This window comes from Staurois parvus, unplaced genomic scaffold (assembly GCF_062004578.1).
Source record: "Staurois parvus isolate SC_StPar_1 unplaced genomic scaffold, SC_StPar_1.0 ptg000235l, whole genome shotgun sequence".
NCBI classification, from domain to species: domain Eukaryota; kingdom Metazoa; phylum Chordata; class Amphibia; order Anura; family Ranidae; genus Staurois; species Staurois parvus.
In genome coordinates this window covers 2,845,744-2,869,132 of record NW_028318031.1, presented here as the reverse complement: position 1 = coordinate 2,869,132, position 23,389 = coordinate 2,845,744, and the positions used below count along the sequence as shown (strand labels likewise).

The following is a 23,389-nucleotide window of genomic DNA, read 5'->3' as shown; positions in this document are numbered from 1 at the left end:
GTCCTCCCAGAACGTGCCCCCGCCGCCCCCAGCAGCACCCACCTGGCGCTCTGTGTGATCACTGTGTCCCTTGGACACAATTGATCACATGACATGGTAAAGGGACAATCACAACCGCCTTTTACCACGTGATCAGCTGTGTCCAATCACAGCTGATCACCATGTAAATACACTTGCCGTTTATCGGAAACTCTTGCTCGGATCTATCAGTCTGTTTTGTTGGAGAGGTTTCGGCAAGAGAGGCATGTTCCTCCATATGCAGTGGGAATGTTCTGCAATCAGGACCTTCTGGGATGATATCTAGGATCGTATAGCTGAGATCCTGGAGATTGGTCTCCCCCTTTCACCATAACACCATAACACTGCTTGCTCCGTTTTCCCTCTCTTTCCACTTGCCCATTATAAATGTAGTGCTCTCCCTTATCTGCTTAATGCAGCCAAGCGCCTCACACTGATTCAATGGAAGAGCACTAACGTTCCAAGTTGTGGGGACTGGAACAAGAAGGTAACTGAGATTATAGAGGCCGGAGGAGTGGATTGCTACATGTAAGGGCATTGAAGACCGCCTAGACTCCAGTTGGGCAACTTGGAGACATTATGCATCTGGGTTGAACACGGTGTCCTCTAGTCTAGATAGTCTAGATAGTCTAGACATTGCTTTACTAGCCTTAGCTGATTCCTCATTCAAACAACTTGTCCAAGCTAACCACTGACCATGAACTCACTAGTCCTCTTTTTACTTATTTTCATCGGTTTCTGTTACTAGCCCCTTTTTTTAGCCTGTGAACTGGTAGTGGTGTGTAAATTCATGACCTTTAGTTAGATTTGGATCCTTTTCATTTGTCAAATTCTGTAAATGTTAATTTTCATATTAGATTTGATAAGTGACTATCTTCACCCAGGCTATAGGCTGGGTGTGTCTCAACTGCAGCCTAGTTGGCATTTGTTGACGACTTGTCGGCATGAAGAGGTACCATGTATCTCTGTTGCTCGGGTTGTAAGCTGAGCGGTGCTGATAGAACCTGACCTGATACACATTCTGTGGACCTCCTTCAAGCTGCATACTCATGCTGCAAAAACCTATTGGAGCCGACAGGCTCATGATTGCACTGATTACATTTATACTGTTGTTCTTCCCCTCCTCTCTTTTTTCTATTTTTGTTGTGTTCTTTACTTTTTATCACTCTTCTTTATATCTTCTGAATGTTATTATGTGCACTATTTGGATGTGGATTTGTAAAACTTAAATAGAGATTACATAAATAAATCAGTACAGGGGAAAAAAATAAAGATGGATGGACAAATAAACAGAATTGATAAAACTATAATGCCAAAATATCTGTCAGGGATGCGGGTATGACCAGAAATGTGTGGGAACACAGGTGTAGTAAGGGCTGGATAGGTGGAATGGTCAGGCAGGCCGTTTGGTACTGTTAAGCACCGCCTGGCGGCATCTCTAGCAGCCCACAGCACGGGGTTCCCCAGATGGTGGGGATGGACTTGGAGCAGACTGAGACCAGGTCGCGACCCCTGAGTATGTCCGGCAATGGTAGAGAGCGTTGTCAGAGGTGTGCGAGAAAAGGAGCCTGACATGAAGAGGCTGGCAGACCTGGAAAAAAGGGACAGATCCGTGCGGGATGGATGGATGGATCGTCTGGGTAGCGCAAGGCGTAGTCAGGCAGGCCAGGTCAGCAATGTGTGGGCAGCGAGGTACCGGAGGAGCAGGCAAAGAATGGTCAGGGTCACAAGTCGGGTTCAGTAACTCACGGGCTGCGCGGTACAGAGGATAAGGCAGAAGGATGGTCAGGCAAGCCAGCGGTTAAACAGGAGATGGTCAGCAGGGTCAGGAACAATGCAGAGGTCGGCAACAGAAGATTCACAGGATACCAGGAAACAAACCCCAAGGCACTGATTGCAGGCCTGGTCCTGCTTAAATAGACCTCCTGCAATCAGCCTCAGGTGATGGCTTGATTGCAGGAGTGAGACCCTGGCTGCTGAAAGCACCCTCTGGTAGGAGCTGGTACTGCAGCCCACAGAGCTAGTGAGCCACAGCACCACCAGTCGTGAGTCCATTCCTGACAATATCAGTGAATACATAATGAAAAATAAGTTAAGTTCCACTTGAAAAAGGTAGTCATTTCAAACTGACATGTAGGATTTATACTTGTGACCTAGTCACAACTATGCACTTTTTTTTGATGCACTTTTCATTTAATATAAAGTGCATTGCAACACATGTTAAAAATATGCAACAATGCACATTAATGTGCTCTGTTGTGTGATGACAAGCCTTTTGATGTATCTCTATTAATTTCAAGCTCCCATTCTTGATAAAGCGTGTCTTCCCTGCTACAGCACTTGATGTGTTAAAATGATTTTTTTATTAACCCTGCAGCATCAGGGAGACCTTTTTGAACATACGGCTATTCTGGCATTGGTCCAAACCTATGTCTTCTTGGGAAGGGCCATGAGGTTATTCTATTTCTGTGCCAGCGCGCTGGAATGTTACATATTTATAGGAGGTACAGGAACAGCATAAAGTGAAATGATGTTGGAGTATTATTACTGAAATAAATCAGGGATATGCACAGTTCCAGTCAGCTCTGGCAGCCTCCCTCTGACCGAGTGTGAGAGTACGCAGAACAAGCTAGGGTTGTGGGATACAATTGAGAACAGTGATGTATGACCTCAAATTACATGCCTCTGTGATTTGGGGGATGGCAGCAACTGAGTTAAATGATATAGAGACATATGCTGGCAAATTGTTTTTTAGTGGCAGTGGTTTTTCACACTAATTTTAGTCCCTGTAAGCCAGAGTTTATAGGAGCCTGTTCTTGTTGTATTTGGACATCTTCCAAGCAATGCTATGTAAAGGTAATTTCAGGATTTCTAATAAAACAGTCCATAGAGCAGGACACAATAACCTAAAACTCCTAATCACATCAGTTTTCATCAGTTTGAGTTTTGATAACAATGAAAGATGATATTTAATTGGTTGGTATGCTGTGAGCCAATATTTTAGACAGTGAATTGAGTCTACTAACTGAAGTTTAGGCATTATTATTATTATTATTATTATTATACAGTATTTATAAAGCGCCAATAGTTCACTCAGCGCTGTACATTACAAAGGGGGACAGAACATGTGACAGAACAATACCAATACAATGCAAAACATGAGGGGATCGAGGGCCCTGCTCTTTCGAGCTTACAATCTAGAAGGGATGGGATAGTGGTACAGGAGGAGATAGCTGTGGGGGATGGAGTGGTAGGAAGAGTGGAGGAGGTCAGCAAGTTAGCAGGGGGTGAGGTAGGCTTCCCTGAAGAGATGGGTTTTCAGGGTGCGCCTAAAGGAGAGGAGAGTAGGTGATAATCTGATGGGTTGGGGCAGGGAGTTCCAGAGGATGGGTGACACCCTGGAGAAGTCCTGGAGGCGGGCATGGGAGGAGGAGACCAGGGAACTAGAGAGAAGGAGGTCTTGTGAGGAGCGGAGTGTGCGTGTTGGGCGGTACTTGGATATTAGGTCAGTGATGTAGTTCGGGGCAGTATGGTGGACAGCTTTGTATGTCAGTGTTAGGATTTTAAATTTGATCCGTTGCGCAATCGGAAGCCAGTGGAGGGATTGGCAGAGGGGGGTGGCGGAAATGGAGCGGTTGGAAAGGTGAATGAGTCTGGCAGCCGTATTCAGGATCGACTGAAGCGGGGATAGCCAGCGGCGAGGCAGGCCAGTGAGGAGGGAGTTGCAGTAGTCGAGTCGTGATATGATGAGGGAGTGGATGAGGGAGTGGAGGAGGTCAGCAAGTTAGCAGGGGGTGAGGTAGGCTTCCCTGAAGAGATGGGTTTTCAGGGTGCGCCTAAAGGAGAGGAGAGTAGGTGATAATCTGATGGGTTGGGGCAGGGAGTTCCAGAGGATGGGTGACACCCTGGAGAAGTCCTGGAGGCGGGCATGGGAGGAGGAGACCAGGGAACTAGAGAGAAGGAGGTCTTGTGAGGAGCGGAGTGTGCGTGTTGGGCGGTACTTGGATATTAGGTCAGTGATGTAGTTCGGGGCAGTATGGTGGACAGCTTTGTATGTCAGTGTTAGGATTTTAAATTTGATCCGTTGCGCAATCGGAAGCCAGTGGAGGGATTGGCAGAGGGGGGTGGCGGAAATGGAGCGGTTGGAAAGGTGAATGAGTCTGGCAGCCGTATTCAGGATCGACTGAAGCGGGGATAGCCAGCGGCGAGGCAGGCCAGTGAGGAGGGAGTTGCAGTAGTCGAGTCGTGATATGATGAGGGAGTGGATGAGCTGTTTAGTGGTTTCTGGGGTTAGGAACGTGCGGATTTTGGCGATGTTGCGGAGGTGGAGTCTGCACGAGTTTGTTAAAGATTGGACTTGGGGCTGGAAGGATAGGTTGGAGTCCAGAATGACACCAAGTACTCTGGCCTGCAGAGCGGGTTTGATATTGGCGTTGTTGGATGTGATGTAGAAGTCAATGGGGGGTGGGGTTCGGGCTGGGGGGAAGACAAGGAGCTCGGTTTTGGAGAGATTCAGTTTAAGGAAGTGGAGCGACATCCAATCTGATATGTCGCTCAGTAGGTGTGTGATTTGGGCAGAGACCGAAGGGGTGAGGTGGGGGGTTGAGAGATAGATTTGTGTGTCGTCGGCATAGAGGTGGTGGTTGAAGCCGTGAGAGTGTATGAGTTGGCCAAGGGAGGAGGTGTAGATGGAGAAGAGAAGGGGCCCAAGGACAGAGCCTTGAGGGACCCCAACAGAGAGGGGGAGTGAGGGGGAGGTGGTAGCATTATAGGTAACGCTGAAAGAGCGTTGTGACAGGTAGGATGAGAGCCAGGAGAGAGCAGAATCTCTGAGGCCGAGGGAGTGTAGTATTTTGAGGAGGAGGGGGTGGTCAACTGTGTCGAAGGCCGCAGAGAGGTCAAGGAGTAGGAGCACTGAATAGTGGCCATTAGCTTTGGCGGTTAGAAGGTCGTTGGAGAGTTTGAGTAAGGCGGTTTCGGTGGAGTGTAGGGGGCGGAAGCCAGACTGTAGGGGATCGAGGAGGTTGTTGTCGTTGAGGTGAGAGCATAGGCGGGTGTAGACGAGACGCTCGAGGAGTTTAGATGTAAGTGGGAGCAGGGAGATGGGTCTGAGGTTGTTCGGGTCATTGGGGTCCAGGGAGGGCTTTTTAAGTATGGGGGTGATGTGTGCATGCTTCAGTGGGGAGGGGAAAGTGCCGGAGGAGAGGGAGAGATTAAAGATGTGGGTGAGGGAGCGTAGGATGGAGGGGGAGGGAGGTCGTAGGAATTGTGAGGGGATAGGGTCGAGGGGGCAGGTGGTGAGGCGGGCATCAGAGAGGATCTTGGAGACTTCCTCAATGGTAGTAAGGTCAAAGGTGTGGAGTGTTGGGGGAGCTTCAGTATGAGGAATGTAGGGTGGGGTGGGAGTGGAGGTCAGAGCAGTGGTGGGGCCGTGGGAGAGGGGTGATGAGGGGGTAGCTGAGTGAGGGGGAACGGGGTCGGAGGGAGTTTGAGCAGTGACGAAGTCCCTGCGGGTAATGTCGAGGGGGAGGGGGGATGAGGGGGTAGCTGTGTGAGAGGGGACGGGTTGAGAGGGCGTGTGAGTTGCGGCAATGTCCTTGCGAATTGTGTCAATCTTGTTTTTGAAGTGATTGGCAATCTCAAGGGCGGTGAGCGAGGTGCTGGGTGGAGGTGGGGGTGGAGAGAGTAGAGAGTTGAAGGTGGAGAAGAGTCGGCGAGGATTGGAGGAGAGGGCCTTGATGAGGGTCAGGAAGTAGGCTTGTTTGGCTGCGTGGAGGGAGGAGGTGTAGGTGCGGAAGGCAGATTTGTAGCAGGTGAAAGCTTGTTGGGATTTTGTTTTGCGCCATAGTCGCTCCAGGGCACGACATGGCAAAGGCATGGCAGTTTTTACATAGTTGCATTGGACCAGCTTGGACCAATGTAAATATGTATGTGCAATAGCTGTGGGATCCCCTTGGAAGCTGTACACCACTGTAGCAGGCACAGTTACTACAACGATTGCCACTAGCTTCCAATTCCTGTGCTGAGCAGCTTCTTTGCTGCTTATTGAACACCAAACATCACTATCTCAGCACAGGTTTTTATTTTATCAATTTAATTCAAAGTGTTCTCTTGGATGAGGTGGAGATCATGCCCACCTCTCTACTTTGTGCAATCGGAGAACACTTTGCAGTCATTAGGAAAATGCAAAGTGTTCCTGAATGGCATCCATGCTGTGCCCAGTGAGTGACCTAAGATGTTCAGAATGCAGCAAGGAAACGGCTTGGCACAGAACGGCTTGGAAGGTAGAGGAAATCACTTTAGTAGTGGTTCCTACTACAGTGATTTCCAGCTTCCACAGGGAACCCACAGGTATAGCACATGCATACTTACACTGGTTCAAGCTGGACCAATGTAACCATGTAAAAATTGCAACACTGGGAATTCATATTTAATGACCTACTGAATGAGTCTACACAACATTTGAAAAGGCAGTATAAATAACAATGATAGTGGGCAGAGTAAAATAACCTGTGTTCGGGCAAGGCTTAATCAGCATACCCAAAAAGTGGGAGAAGCCATACATTTCTTCAAACAGAAAGGTCATGTCTGTCGTCAAGGACATTTTTTAGTAATTTAATATGAGTTTACAGACCACAAAATGCCTCAGGAGCACTTCCCTTGGAGGAGGTATCCAGATTATCGGGACACCCTGTGATTCCCAAAGTCCTTGCAGTTTATCCAATTGATGGTGGAAAACCATTCTAAGAAGCTGTCAGAAGAAATACCCTGAAAAAGCAAACCTACTCTTTCCCTCCTCCTCAGTTACCTTTGACTTGCAAGTGTTGTGCAGTCCCTTTGACTTCCATGGAAGAGTTTGAAAGGTAATGCCACCTGTTAAACTGGAAATTGTGAGTTAAATTTGCTACAGCATGTGTACCAACCCCTTCAGCTTCCATGGTAAGTTTCAGGTGGGTGGTTGGGGAGCAGTAAAAACCCAGATCAACCACAGGTTTTAATCACTATGCTGCCTGTGTAAATGAGGCCTATCTGTATCTATTGACTGCTGAGGAATGTTTTTATAGATGCCTTCTCTTGTTCATGGACATTCACAAACAGGAGAAAATAGGCTCCAGTGAGTGTGCATGCTAACCAAGAAGCTAGCATGTTTAGGGCCAGTTCACACTATGCCCGCATATAAATCGCACAGGAATGCACTGTGTTTTTCTGTGCGATTAAAATGCAGTTATGTGCAGTGCAATTTCAGCCCATTCATTTTGAATGATTAAAATAACACCGCACCAAAAGTAGTGTATGCACTACTTTTTAAAATGCACTTCAACCGGATCACATGGTACAAAAGTATCATGCAATCCGGTGCAGGCAAGTGTGGGCAAACACACTGTATTTGTGACTTGCGTTTGGGGTGTCATTAGCTTTCTATTGACACCCACTGCAGATCGCAAATGGAGTGCGTTTTGCATGCGGTCTGAATCTCACAGGAATGCACAGTTCATCATAGTGCGGTTCATGTGCAGGTATGGTGTGGACTGGCTCTTGCAAAGGGTTGCTTGCTGAGAAGGGCAGAAAATAGAATTATTTAAGGCGGCGATATATTACTTCATGATGATGATGACGACAAATAAAGGCTTTAATCTGTTTAAAGAGAAAACTGTGAGTTAAAATAGCTAAACAGATAAGTCATACATTTCAGTGACGTCACCAAATACCAACTTATGGTTTGGAACAAAAATACCCCAGGTAAGTGTGGACATGCAAAGTCATAATACATTTTTTAAAAAAGAATGGTTCTACTTACCATGTGAAAGTACCATGAGATGTAGCACAAACATTTAGGCATCTTTGTTCTAATTCAGTTCAAATATCTGGTCTGTTCTGGTCTGATAATACGGAAGGTGTGCTGAAAGTAAAAACCCCTTAGTCTCAGCCTTCTCCCTCAGCGAACCAAAAATTGTAAATGTTTGCTGGGAACATTTGGTATGGGTAGCTAGAAAACAAATTAAAGTCTTCAGTTGCACCATATTTAAACTGATATATTTATTCATATCATTCAAAGTGGGTAACGTAGGATCTCCAAGCATACTTCCTATTGGTTGCTATTCCATTTAGCCCTAGGCCTGATTTACTCAAGTATAAAGTGAAGTGTGTTGAAGTTCAGTAAGTGAATTCAGGTGAACTCATATTCAGTTTATCACCCAATAATTTACAGAAAAATTTAAAAATAGATCCATCTCCCTTTAGTACGTCATTCTTCATGTGTAACTTCAGTACGTCATTCCTTCAAGGTGTAACTTGCTGGAAGTACATGTAATAATAATATTTGGTTGTTAAACAGGAACCTCACTCCTTTCCTATTTACATTTTAAATCCCATGACCTGTTTCGTTGGGTTGTCTTTCAAAAAACATATTCACATGCCCACATGCCCAGAGAATCAAGTGTTGTTCTGCAATAACCCATCTTTTACCTGCTGATCACCTGGTTCTGTGCCATCATCATACATCATCTGAGAGCCACTGTTTCTTCATGGTTCTTGTAGTCTTAAGGAAACAGAAAAAGACAGCCATCCCCATAATGAGGCAACACATACCTTTAGAATGCCCCGAAGCCTCCTGAGATGTTTTACATGAGGAACCCAGAAAGCTGTGGGCAGCTGGGGAATATCATTTTCACTCAGGCAAGACATTTAAAAGTGTGGCAATGGTTAAAAAAAGAAAAAGATATAAATAATGAAAAGGTTTAAATTGATAACTAAATGCACAGTTGTGTGCAAGGATGTGCGGAAGAAGTAAAATTATAGTATATAGTAAAAGTTGGTGAGAAGAGTGAAAATCCACTTTAAGTAAGTACACATTACTTACCTATTCCTTTAATTTCTGTGCACTAGATTATATTATTAGATGTTATATAACTCCAAAAAATCCTGCAAAGCTTTCATTTTGGAAAATTACAATACTCGTTTAATACATGAAAGGATTAATAATAAGCTAGACAATGAAACAAAAGGTCAGTGGCCCTGAAGAATTCAGTTGAGTATCTTTACACTCTTGTGATTAAAGACATTTTTTATAGTATCAGAGGAATAATTTAGAAGAATATTATAGTAATAATCCTAATAATAGTAATAAAAGTAGATTGATATTTTCTGTCCTTAATTGATTGTATTGGGCATCTTCAATAGCATATACCTCAAAAATTAAACTGAAGCCATATAGTAAGAGGCCTTTTTGAGCAAGAAGACTTTTTTTTACAACCGAGCAGATCATGAAGAGTTGACCCAAACTCAAAGGCTATTCTTGAATAAAAAGGTTAATTGGATTATTCAGCAGTGGATGGATCTCATTTTGAGATTGTGATTACTGCTGTTACATCATGGCTTATATTAGGGCAAACCAAGATATGAGAAGTTTCTATATATTTGAATATATGTATAAAAGGCAATTTTACCATTAACTGGTCATAAATCACTATTTCTGTTCATCATAACTTTGAGAGAATCATGAAGATACATGAAGGTACATCCTTATACAATGATACTTGGTAATATCTGACTCTATATATGTAACGTTTGTGCAGAGATAGTGATGCAAATCCTCAATTAAGGTTTTAGTCAGTGCTTGTCTGTGCTTTGAATGGCCTGTATGAAACGTTAGTTTTCTTTACAGGGTCTCCTTCCATTAACTGATCTCTGTTGGAAACATTCCATCCTATCAAGTGCTTCATCACTAAATCCAAACTCCAGCCAATACTTGTTATTTTATTTTGGATAAGGCAGGGGAGGATTAGAACCTCTGACAGGTTTTTATTGCTGTTTGCATCTCTGTTGAGGACATTTCTCCTCATTTCCTGTCAGGACAGGAAGTGATGAGAAATCTCTCCAATGTGAACATAGACAAAAACAAATGGAAAGAAGAAGGCTCAGAAATTCTTACAATGTTTTTATTGATGTCTGTGCCTTCCTGTCCTGGTAACAAATATACACCCTCATTTCTTGTATGCATGTTACAAGATCAGTAATTATGGGAAAACCTCACTTACTGATGTCCACGCAATGAAAAAAAAAATGGCTGGATTGAATATATTTGGATTGATTGTATATTATACTTTCAATATACTATGGGAATACCATCCAAATTTTCCACCCCACACATTTTTTGTGGTACATGTAAGAAAATATAAAATATTATAAAATATAAGTATATTAATCAGTGGCTTGATAAGTATTTATGTATTTATGTTTGATGAATGAAAATGAAATGGTACAGTGCTTATATGGTTATTAGTGATGATAATAATTTGTCTGTATTTTTACAGGTTCCTGTTACTAAGATTCTGGAATAACATGAAAGGTGTCACAGCTTCATTTTTGTCTCTATAATTTCAAACTCAGCTCCAAAAAAATACATGTTAAGTTTAGCGGACATGGAGAAAACTTACTCTCTCACAGCCCACTATGATGAATTCCAGGAAGTCAGGTATGTGAGCAAATTCAACAGCAGTAGCACGCTCTCCAATGGATTCAACATTCAGGTGAGCTCCAAAAAGCAGTCTAAAGGAATCCCACGATGGAGCCGGAGAGAGACCTGTCTGCTTTCAGGCCTGGTCTTTGCAGCCGGTCTGTGCGTCATTTTGGGGTGTATGCTGGTATTAAAATATCTGTCTATGGAACAAGATGGTCAGTGTCTAGAAGAATGCCAAGAGAGAAAAGCCTTCATGAGGGCTTCCAAATTTATCAGCAGCAACATAGATCCAACAATACCACCTTGCAATGATTTCTACTCATTTGCTTGTGGGGGTTGGCTTAGGAGGCATAGAATACCAGAGGATAAGCTCATCTATGGTACCATTGCAGCTATAGGAGAACAGAATGAAGAAAAGCTTCAACACCTTCTCCTGCAGCCTGTGCGCAGAAAGCACAGAGGATCTTCTGAAAGGAAGGTGAAAGAATTCTTCCGTTCTTGTCTCAACATCAAGGAGATTGACCGTTTGGGGATCCACCCAATGATACAGGTTTTGGAGGATTGTGGAGGATGGGACTTTCCAGATCATGCCAAAAACAAATGGGACTTTAATGAACTGCTTTATAAGACACAGGGAGTATACAGCACTGCAGTCTTCTTCTCACTCACAGTCAACTTAGATGACAAAAACTCTTCAAGATACGTCATCAGGGTAAGTTTTCATATTTTTTACCTAATATGCCTGAATATGCTGCCTTTATTTTCTTTATCTTTTTTGTAGATTTGAATGTCGTCTCACTGCAATGTAATTTTTACCTGACCCCCAGAGGTTACTGAAAATTTGAGGTGTAGTGTGATGGCTCACTGTGCTGGTAGAAATTTAGTAATCACAATATTTGAGTATTTACTTCAGGAAGCTTACTTTACTCCCAAAAATGTGACTGACTAGTACAGAATAATATATATTGGATTACTGGGCACAGGCCAGGATTGTCTCTTGTTCTGAATTCATGCCATGCTGTAGTAATAACAGCAATCACATTCAAGCCAGCATTCTGCTATGGTTCTAAATATGCATGTTTATATCCACTGTAACTAACCAAACTTAATGGCAAAGGATGTGCACTTCAAAATACACATCAAAGATACGGTGATCACAATTAACAGTGCTTTATGGCTTTGTAGTAAATAAAAACAGGACAAATGACTTTAAATTCGATTGGAAACTTTTTTATTTTTTATGTTTCACTAGAACAAATAATTTACTAAATATTTGAAAGCCGCCTGCTTACAATTTCTTTTTACCAGGATACTCTATAAACATTTATGTAAAACCTAAAAAAGTGTTTTTATGCATTTTGGAAGAACTGTGCCATTGTTGCAGCTGTGCTCCAAGCTTACAGATAATTCCAAAATATTTGGTAATTTTAATACTTTGTAGAGTGTATAATATGGCTGAATTTTCAGTTGTTGCTGAAAGTTGTTGCTCGGGGAAAGGGTCTCAGTGTACTTTCAAACAACCTTCCATATCTCATCTGCTCTTCAAAGTCTGAAATATACTGTATATCTTACATGCAGTCAAGAAGCAGTTTTGGGTAGTGTTTATGTTTTCAGGTTCTGGCATAGTCTGAGCTCTCATGCATGCAAAAGGTTGGGCCATAAAGAATAATGGTTGTACCAGTTATATGCCCCAAGCTAGAACAGTTGGGGCCAATATTCTCTATGACAGTTCCCAGTGCAAGTTCAAGTATATTGTAGTCTATTACAGTATGAACTTTGGAGTACACTGAAACCAGGGGATTTAATTATTGCCTGGCTCTGGGCACATGGGGCATTGAGATGTGCTACTTGTCTATATTTTTATTTGAAGCATCATAGGAGAAGCCTCTATTTTCTCAAGGGATTCCTCAGTTATGGATGCTTCAAAAAAGGACCAAGAATAAGATATTACAAGTTCCCAAAGAAAAACAGATGCTGCAACAGAGATTAGTCCGTCATAGACAGTGTAGATACCACAAGAAAGGGAGGAAAACTGCAAAGCGGTATGCCCAGCACAAGAAAACAACAAAGAATTAGATGCCATTGGAAGAAATGGCATCTTAAAGCAAGTAGGCTATTCATTATGCAAGGGGATACTCCCCAGAGCTTTGTGAATGTAGCTATATTTTGCTTTATAAAGAACACCCAATCAAATGCAAGGGAAATTTAAAAAAAAACTTAATTTTTGCTTGCACATGATTGGATGATGGAAGTCAGCAGAACTTAACCTTATTCTATAAGCTCTGAGTAAAATTAATTTGTAAAGTGCAACTTCCCTTGTAGTTTTATCTGCCTTTAGTAAACCAACCGTATTGTACTAAATCTTTCAGGAGTTACTTTGACCAAGGAGTTTGTTCTTGCTCACTTATGACCAGGGGCGGACTGACAACTCATGGGGCCCCCAGGCAATAGGGGATCATGGGGCCCCTTGTGTTCTTGCCCAAACTCAAAAAAGCCTATAAAAAAGGTACCAGGGGCATCTCATGGGGCCCCCTACTGACCCCGGGCCCTCGGGCAGTGCCCCAGTTTCCAAATGGTCAGTCCGCCCCTGCTTATGACTTTTAAATTTTTTCTACGTTGTTGGATTTAAACAGATATATCTGTAATGTACTATATTTTCACAAATTCCTGATAATATTGAGAATTTAAATAACATGGATACTGAGTTTAAATGTGAACAAATTGAAAGAGGGGTTGTGAAAGATCTTAAAATGTTTGTTTGTCAGGATATGCAAGTAATGTTTGTTTTGGAATAGCTTCAATGGGAGGCATCAGTAACCATTGTTCAGAATAAAAGGTAATTATAGGGCTAAATACTTTTACCCAGTAAAAGCAAGAACCGAGGCAGTTGAGAGATTTCAGAATGTGATAGAACAGGAGCGTATCCATCTGAAAAACAAGCTTAGATCTGGAAGTGGTACTAGCCTTACAAGAACAGAATTTACTGCTATAGAAACATTGAAAAGAACAGACATTCGGTAACTAGGAATGTGGATAAAGAAGGCTATGTTGAAATCCTAAATACCTAACATGAAAGAGAAGCTCCTAGAAAATTACAGAATACTATAATCTATCTCCTTTCCAACATGCTCTCTTTGTTTTGGTTTCCATGAGTGAAATTATGGGGGTTCTCATTAGAAAAATAGTGGAATATTGCAAAATACAATCACCTGTCACCCCATTTTTTTGTAATTTGCCAGGGTATATCAGAAATTATCAGAAATATTAAAACAGTACTTGAACATATTCAAAAACTTATGTTGTAAAAGGATTATACTTGGGTTAACTTGAGCATCATGTCCTATTATTCCTCACCACTTAGTCATTGTGGCACACTGATTACGCATAAGAATTTATTTTGCCAACCTGTATATGGGAGGGGTTTGGCATCTTTGTGGGTGGGAACCCCTCTGCACAGCGGATTGTGTGGTACAAGGGTACATTTATTTAATACAGGTACTTATACAGCGCTGTCAATTTAAGCAGTACTTTACATTTATATTGTACATTCACATCAGTCTCTGCCCTCAAGGAGCTAACAATCTAAGGTTCCTAACTCACATCCATACACACACATACTAGGGCCAATTTAGACAGGAGCCAATTAACCTACCTTTCTTTGAAGTGTGGAAGGAAACCAGAGTACCCAGAGGAAACACAAGCAGGCACAGGTAGAACATACAAACTCCAGGCACGTAGTGTCATGGTTGGGATTTGAATCAACAATCCTAGTGCTGCTAGGAGCAAGTATTAACCACTTAGCTACTGTGCTACCTATAAATGACCTCCTTTTGGTGTGGAAAGGTAAGACAGCCATGTTGGAAGCTCTGGTTCTACATACTTCAGTGTACTACAACACCCAATATATCCTGACTCTTCTGCTTACACTGTACTACAACACCCAACATATCCTGACTCTTCTATTTCAGTGCACTACAACACCCAGCATATCAGAACTCTTCTACTTCAGTGTACTATAACACCCAACATATCCTGACTCTTCTACTTCAGTGTACTACAACACCCAGCATATCCTGACTCTTCTACTTCAGTGTACTACAACACCCAGCATATCAGAACTCTTCGACTTCAGTGTACTATAACACCCAACATATCCTGACTCTTCTACTTACACTGTACTACAACACCCAACATATCCTGACTCTTCTACTTCACTGTACTACAACACCCAGCATATCAGAACTCTTCTACATCACCGTACTACAACACCCAGCATATCCTGCCTATTCTACTTCACTGTACTACAACACCCAGCATATGATGACTCTTCTACTACACTGTACTACAACACTCAGCATATCCTGACTCTTCTACATCACTGTACTACAACACCCAACATATCCTGCCTATTCTACTTCACTGTACTACAACACCCAGCATATGATGACTCTTCTACTACACTGTACTACAACACTCAGCATATCCTGACTCTTCTACATCACTGTACTACAACACCCATCATTTCCTGCCTATTCTACTTCACTGTACTACAACACCCAGCATATGATGACTCTTCTACATCACTGTACTACAACACCCATCATTTCCTGACTCTTCTACATCACTGTACTACAACACCCAACATATCCTGCCTCTTCTACTTCACTGTACTACAACACCCAGCATATGATGACTCTTCTACATCACTGTACTACAACATCCATCATTTCCTGACTCTTCTACATCACTGTACTACAACACCCAGCATATCCTGCCTATTCTACTTCACTGTACTACAACACCCAGCATATCCTGACTCTTCTACTTCAGTGTACTACAACACCCAGCATATCAGAACTCTTCGACTTCAGTGTACTATAACACCCAACATATCCTGACTCTTCTACTTACACTGTACTACAACACCCAACATATCCTGACTCTTCTACTTCACTGTACTACAACACCCAGCATATCAGAACTCTTCTACATCACCGTACTACAACACCCAGCATATCCTGCCTAGTCTACTTCACTGTACTACAACACCCAGCATATGATGACTCTTCTACTACACTGTACTACAACACTCAGCATATCCTGACTCTTCTACATCACTGTACTACAACACCCAACATATCCTGCCTATTCTACTTCACTGTACTACAACACCCAGCATATGATGACTCTTCTACTACACTGTACTACAACACTCAGCATATCCTGACTCTTCTACATCACTGTACTACAACACCCATCATTTCCTGACTCTTCTACTTCACTGTACTACAACACCCAGCATATCCTGACTCTTCTACATCACTGTACTACAACACCCATCATTTCCTGACTCTTCTACTTCACTGTACTACAACACCCAGCATATGATGACTCTTCTACATCACTGTACTACAACACCCATCATTTCCTGACTCTTCTACATCACTGTACTACAACACCCAACATATCCTGCCTCTTCTACTTCACTGTACTACAACACCCAGCATATGATGACTCTTCTACATCACTGTACTACAACATCCATCATTTCCTGACTCTTCTACATCACTGTACTACAACACCCAGCATATCCTGCCTATTCTACTTCACTGTACTACAACACTCAGCATATCCTGACTCTTCTACTTCAGTGCACTACAACACCCAGCATATCCTGACTCTTCTACATCACTCTACTACAACACCCAACATATCCTGACTCTTCTACTTCACTCTACTATAACACCCAGCATATCCTGACTCTTCTACATCACTGTACTACAACACCCAGCATATCAGAACTCTTCTACTTCACTGTACTACAACACCCAACATATCCTGACTCTTCTACATCACTGTACTAAGGTGATGGACCCCTTACATGGGAGACAGCTCAAATCTTCCATCCACACTGCTTAAAACTGAGACACATCCATCTGCACCCTTTTTTGAGATGGACAAGTGCCATTCAGACCTCAGCCAGAATGGACCCGCACTTGATAATATGGCAACTGGCTGCTGTAACTTGTAAACAGAACCAGCAACAGCTCATCTTCTATTCACTTCCTCTGCCAGGCTCTGACAGATGACATGATCTGTTTGACCTGTCGTAGGATAAATAATTCTGTATAGTTGGTATTATAGTTGACACATATCTACTACACTGTACAGCCAATCAGGTGACATGCTTATTTCAGTGAATCACCTCCTAAGATTTTTTATAGTGGTGTCTAGTAAAGCTGAACAAGAATTGAAAATAGGAACGTACTGCTGTGCAGTAAGACAGGTGTGTAAGTCACCAGGCTGGCCACACAGAATTACAATTTACAACAGTAAAACAATTAGCATATTTGGATTTCAACTGTGTTTTTTCCCGGTTAGTTCCAATTGAATCAACAGAAACATTGAACCACCTCAGGCACTCTTTATCTTGCATTATAAATGAACTATTTAGTCTGTTATAGATGGTCCTAGTAACTGTGTGTGTTTTGTTCATATAGCTCAAAGTTTACTTAGAGGAGTTCTGACATATTTTTAGGGATGTATCAGATTTCTTTGTGAAATGTTTTTTTTTTTTAATCTTTGGACAGAGTGGTAAAAAATGAAAGCTCTATCAAGTTTTTTGTTGTATGTGTTACCACTTAGGTCATTTCTCATTATTTCCTCTCCTGGTGACAGGGGGCAGAGGAACTTAATATACTGGGAAACAGGGGTGGACTGACCATTTGGAAACTCGGGCACTGCCCGAGGGCCCGTGCTCAGTAGGGGGCCCCATGAGATGCCCCTGGTACCTTTTTTATAGGCTTTTTTGAGTTTGGGCAAGGACACAGGGGCCCCATGATCCCCTACTGCCCAGGGGCCCCATGAGTTGTCAGTCCGCCCCTGCTGGGAAATATCACTAATCGAGGCAATAAAAACTGGATGAAGGGTTAGAAGCTCTGTGAGGTTTTTATTGTGTATTTTTTCCCTGTCCTATTACCACCCTCTCTCCTTGTTCTGGGGTCACTAGTACAGGGAGTGAAAAGGGAAATCTCCTTTTTGGAGTCACAGATGGACAGTCAAACCATTACCCCTCTTAACTAAAAGAAAGAAAAAGGTTTTGACTGCAGCTGGGTTATGATCACACTCTGTATAAACCATTAAAAATCATTATGTAACACCAGCAAATGATTGCTATGACACATGCAGCTCTGTTTTGTATCCTTCTGAGGATTTGTCAGTTTAGATCACATAATACTCTATAACATCTCATTTCCCAATATTTGTAGAGACTGAACCTATTTCCACTTTAGTTACTTTAAATCTGTTGTTTAAATGTTGAGATTAATCCTTGAGATTTACTCTAAGAACATTTGACTGAACACATAGTCTGTCATTGATAAACGAATTCAGTACATGGCGGTGTGCCGCATTCTTAGATTTAATTTCTGACCATCTCAAAGCTGGAATTATTTTTGTGCCTTGAGCAACAGAGGCTGTGAACAGTATAAAGGTTGCATGGGAAAGAAGAGAGTCTCCATCTAGTGACTATAAGTGGTACCCCATTTTGTTACTACATAAAATTTTTCCTGTTGACACAGTTACTGCACAACATTTAACACACAAAATGACAAGGAATGATTTACTAAATGATCTCTTCAAATACCACATAAAGTAAGGGAGACATTTTGCTTGGAATGAGGCAAAGGTTTGCAGCTCTGGTGAATCCTTAGCAATTCAGATGTTTTCCTTGGGCTCATTAAATGGGTCTCTTTTGTACAGTGGTTAAGTACTGAGTTATATAGGTGTTGTTTAGAGGGTAGTTTGACTTTTTGAATTTCATCAGTCTTATACAGATATTTTAAGTAATTGTCCTGGTTGCTTGATCTCTGCACCTGAAAGGCTTGTGCATTATATATATATATATATATATATATATATATATATATATATATTCCTTTATACCATTATGGGTAATATAAAAGGTGTATTACTATTATATTATTATATTAAATTATATTACATTATATCCTGCTATAGGTATACCCCTCTTTGTTTTATCAGCAGGTAACAAAAAAACTAACTGAGATGGCTTATGACACCAACAAAGAATAGGCAGTTAAAGCTGAAAAAAATATTTTTGCCCGTGCAGTGGGGCTGTTCTTCTTTTGTACTAGGGGAGAGGACACTGCAGATATACTCACCTGACCCGCCAATCCTCCCCGCACATGACTGGTCCTTTCGGCACCTAACACAGCTCCACTGCATGGTAAAAAAAAAAAACCCTAAAGATTAAAGTCAAACTCTAGCTAACATTGGTTAATATAAATATATGGAAGCTCTTTTGCTTGCTAGATATTTTTTATTTCTGTACAGCCATTCCTGGGATTTACAAAGTCCTGACAGTACACCCAGGTTAGTGACCTTACTTTCCTACACTATATTTAACCACTTGCCCTCCAGAGGATTTGCCCCCCTTCCTGACGAGGCTATTTTTTGCGTTACGGCGCTGCGTTACTTTAACTGACAATTGCGCGGTCATGCAACGCTGCACCCAAATGAAATTTATGTCCTTTTTTTCCTGCAAATTAAGCTTTCTTTCAGTGGTATTTGATTAGCTATGCATTTTTTATTTTTTGTACTATAAAAAAAAAAAGACTGACAAATGTGAGAAAAAACTATATTTTTGACTTTTTGTTATTAAAAATGTCTAGTAAAAAAATTTAATTTCATCATAAATTTATGACAAAATGTATTCTGCTACATGTCTTTGCTAAAAAAAAAATCCCAATACATGTAAATTAATTGGCGTACGTGAAAGTCATAGCATTTACAAATGGTGGTATATATATATATATATATACAGTTGTGACCAAAATTATTCAACCCCCACTGAAATTGAGTGTTTTGGCCAGTTTGACATTGCTTTTGATCATTCAGTCATCTTGCTTACATTTACATTAAAGAGGCACTTGTAGGTCAGACAAATATAACATAACAGTTATAATGAAATAACCACAAATGTCTTTTCTGTGCTCACAGCATTATCAGTTTTATTCAACCCCCAAGTGACATTCAATCTTAGTACTTAGTACAGCATCCTTTTACAGTTATAACAGCTTTTAAACGTGAAGCATAGCTTGACACAAGTGTCTTGCAGCGATCTACGGGTATCTTCGCCCATTCTTCATGGGCAAAGGCCTCCAGTTCAGTCACATTCTTAGGCTTGCGCACTGCAACTGCTTTCTTTAAGTCCCACCAGAGGTTCTCAATCGGATTTAAGTCTGGTGACTGCGATGGCCACTCCAAAATGTTCCAGCCTTTCCTCTGCAACCATGCTCTAGTGGACTTGGAGGTATGCTTGGGATCATTGTCCTGTTGAAAGGTCCAACGTCTCCCAAGCCTCAGGTGTGTGACGGACTGCATCACGTTTCCATCCAATATCTCCTGGTACTGAAGAGAATTCATGGTACCTTGCACACGCTGAAGCTTCCCTGTACCTGCAGAAGCAAAACAGCCCCAAAGCATGATTGACCCTCCACCATGCTTCACAGTAGGCAAGGTGTTCTTTTCATCATAGGCCTTGTTCTTCCTCCTCCAAACATAGCGTTGATCCATGGGCCCAAACAGTTCTAATTTTGTTTCATCAGTCCACAGAACACTATCCCACAACTTTTGTGGTTTGTCCACATGGCTTTTGGCATACTGCAGTCGACTCTTCTTATTCTTTGGAGACAGCAAGGGGGTACGCCTGGGAGTTCTGGCACGGAGGCCTTCATTACGCAGTGTGCGTCTTATTGTCTGGGCTGAAACTTCTGTACCCACATCTGACAAATCTTTTCTCAGTTCCTCAGCAGTCACACGGGGACTTCTCTCCACTCTACGCTTCAGGTAGCGCACAGCAGTCGAAGTCAGCATCTTCTTTCTGCCACGACCAGGTAGCGTTTCAACAGTGCCCTTTGCCTTGAATTTGCGAATGATGCTTCCTAAGGTGTCTCTTGGTATGTTTAACATCTTTGCAATCTTCTTATAGCCATTGCCCTTCCTGTGAAGAGAAATCACCTCTTCTCTTGTCTTCCTGGACCATTCTCTTGCCTTCACCATGTTTGTAACCACACCAGTAAATGTCTAGAAGGAGCTGAGTATCACAGTCATTTTAAAGCTGCCTAATTGGTGCTTATTATGCTTGATTGCTGCTCGGTGACATCCACAGGTGTTTTCAATACCTGATGGAAAGCACCTGTATGAACCTCTGTTCTTCAGAGTGGTAGTCTTTAAGGGGTTGAATAATTGTGGCAATGAAGAAACCACATAAGAACCATTTACTACTGTATTACATAAACAATTGATGTCATTTTAGTTGCATTTGGGTAGTTACAACGTCCTTGTAGGATTTGATTCTGAATACAATTCCAAATGTACACTATAGTCCCTAAACCCCTTTACAGCATTGGGGGTTGAATAATTTTGGTCACAACTGTATATATATATATAGGAATTTTTATTTTTTACTAGTAATGGTGGTGATCAGCAACTTATAGCAGCACTGCAGGAATGTGGCGGACATTCTGACACTGGGGGGAGCTGATTTGGTGTCACTGACATCCCCAGTGACACCAATACAGTGATCAGTGCTAAAAAAAAAAGCACTGACACTGTACTATTGGCACTGGGCAGGAAGGGGTTAACATGAGAGGCGATCAAGGGGTTAACTGTGTGGAGGGAGTGTTTTACTAGGGGGCTGTGCCAGTGTGCTTCACTGTAATCACACTGCTCTGGTTAGTAAACAAAACAGTCCTCCTCCCCGTCGGAGATCTTTGGAAGTCGCCAGGCGCCAGCAAGTAATTACTGGCCGGAACCCGGTGATTAACAGCTGTGTCCGCGAATGGTGGCATGGGTAGGGTGCATGTGCGCTTACTACACAGAAATGTAAGATCACATATATATATGTGATTTTGGGCACCTGTGCCACCCTGTGTCAGTATTTCTGCTATAGGGCGGCACGGAAGCGGTTAAAGAGTAACTTCACTTTTGTTGTGAAAAATTAATCCCCTCTGAGTGATCTATGTACATTGCAGGGGTTTTAACAAACTTTGCTACAGATTCCTACCTGTTTCTTCTCTGAGGGAAACACTTTTTGTTCTTCTATGTCTTTTGGATACTGATTCTGAATGGGAGTGACTTTTTCATTACTGATCAGCTGCTGCACTTGCTAATAAGGAAGTTGCAAGGTTTGTATCCCTTTGAGAATTAATTAACCCTTTGGGAGCATCTCATCAAAAATGAAATTTTGTTGCAGGGGATGCTTAAAATCTGAATTTTTTCTTGGTGCAGACTTTTGGGGAACATTAGTGAGTCAATCACACAAGCAGAGAATTACATTTTTGGAAGTGTTCCAGATACTGTGTACGGAATGCCTCCAGGTTGCCATATTGCATTGCATTTTACAGAAAAATTTAATTTGCTATATTTTTTTCCCATGAAAGTGGAGTTAGCCTCATGTGCTATAGCTTGGCCACCTCCTTGCCCCAAGTAGGTGGCTGGACAATGAAGGAAATGAATTATCACTTTGCTCTCCTCCTGTCAGCATGTGCACCATGAGTACATGTTCAAACAGCACCTAATTGTCCTACTAGTATTGCCCCTCCATGTTCCAGAGGTTGATTAACTCAGTGTTTCTCAAACTAATTTTAGTCAAGTATATATAAAAAAATAAATGAATAGTTTTGCAGAATGCAGCAACATTTGCACATGGGGATGTCAGTGACACCAACGTCAGAGGTGATTTATTCTTTCAAAGCAAATATTCCTTTGCACACTGGTACTGACTAGTATTCCATTGTTTCTCTTCTCCCTCACTCTGCTAATGTGACCCCAGTGCTGACGGAGAGAGGCAGGGGGGGGTAAGCAGGGATGCTGTGCATGTGCTCGATGTCCTTCTTATCAACTGATAATAATTGTTTTTATAGGTCCTTGGCAGCTAGAAGGGTGTAATGGTGCATAATGAAAACCTGTGGCTTTGTGTAACTAAAAGACAGGCTTGATCCACCTGCTGGCTTGTATACAGTTTTTGGACAATTTTCAGGCATTTTGCCATGGCACCTCTAAAGGTACCTGAAAGCACCCTGGTTGAAAAAGGCTGGATTAACTAATACGTTACATTTAGGCTAAATATTACATTTGTTGATACAATTGAATAACAACATGAATTAATTGGTGGTAGCCTGAAGCTCAGCTTTGGTACGGTTATTTTATATAGAACCTGCGGAAACTGAAAATCACTGCAGTAGATGCTGCTTCTGGGTCATGTGCTGAGAGGCTGTCCTGCTGAACACAGCACGGTTTAACATTCAGAGAACACTTTTGCAAATCAGATATCAAATATTTCTCTGAATGGATGAGAGGGACATTGTGATGTTATTTCCCTGCCTCTCTACTTTGTCCAATCAGAGAATGTGTTTCCTGAATGGCACCCATGCTGAGTGAGCGATCTTCTTTGTTCACAATGCAACAGGGCAGTGGCTTAGCACATGATCCGGAAGCTATCAGTGATCACTATCACTAGCTGTGCCTACTACAGTGATTTCCAGCTTCCAGGGATCCCACAGGTATGAGACTTATAATGGATCAACCTGGACCATTGTAACTATGTAAAAATTGTCATACTTAGAATTCACCTGCTAACAGCCAAACAACCTGCTAACCGCCAAAGCTAATGGCCACTACTCAGTACTCCTACTCCTTGACCTCTCCACGGCCTTCGACACAGTTGACCACCCCCTCCTCCTTAAAAAAACTACACTCCCTCGGCATCAGAGACTCCGCTCTCTCCTGGCTCTCTTCCTATCTATCCCAGCACTCCTTCAGTGTTACCTATAATGCTGCCACCTCCCCCTCTCTGTTGGGGTCCTCCAAGGCTCTGTTCTCGGGCCC

General features: G+C 42.1%; 1 protein-coding gene across 2 annotated transcripts in view; it reads left to right on the top strand.

The window, feature by feature from the left end:
• ECEL1 (endothelin converting enzyme like 1) overlaps positions 1-23,389 on the top strand; it is a 144,504-nt gene that overhangs the window by 9,628 nt on the left and 111,487 nt on the right. For both annotated transcript variants that reach the window (XM_089680092.1, XM_089680093.1), the window contains one exon: positions 10,332-11,189. In XM_089680092.1, the coding sequence (XP_089536218.1) occupies positions 10,422-11,189 (768 nt within the window). In that variant the 5' untranslated portion in view covers positions 10,332-10,421. The remainder of the gene's footprint in view (positions 1-10,331; positions 11,190-23,389) is intronic.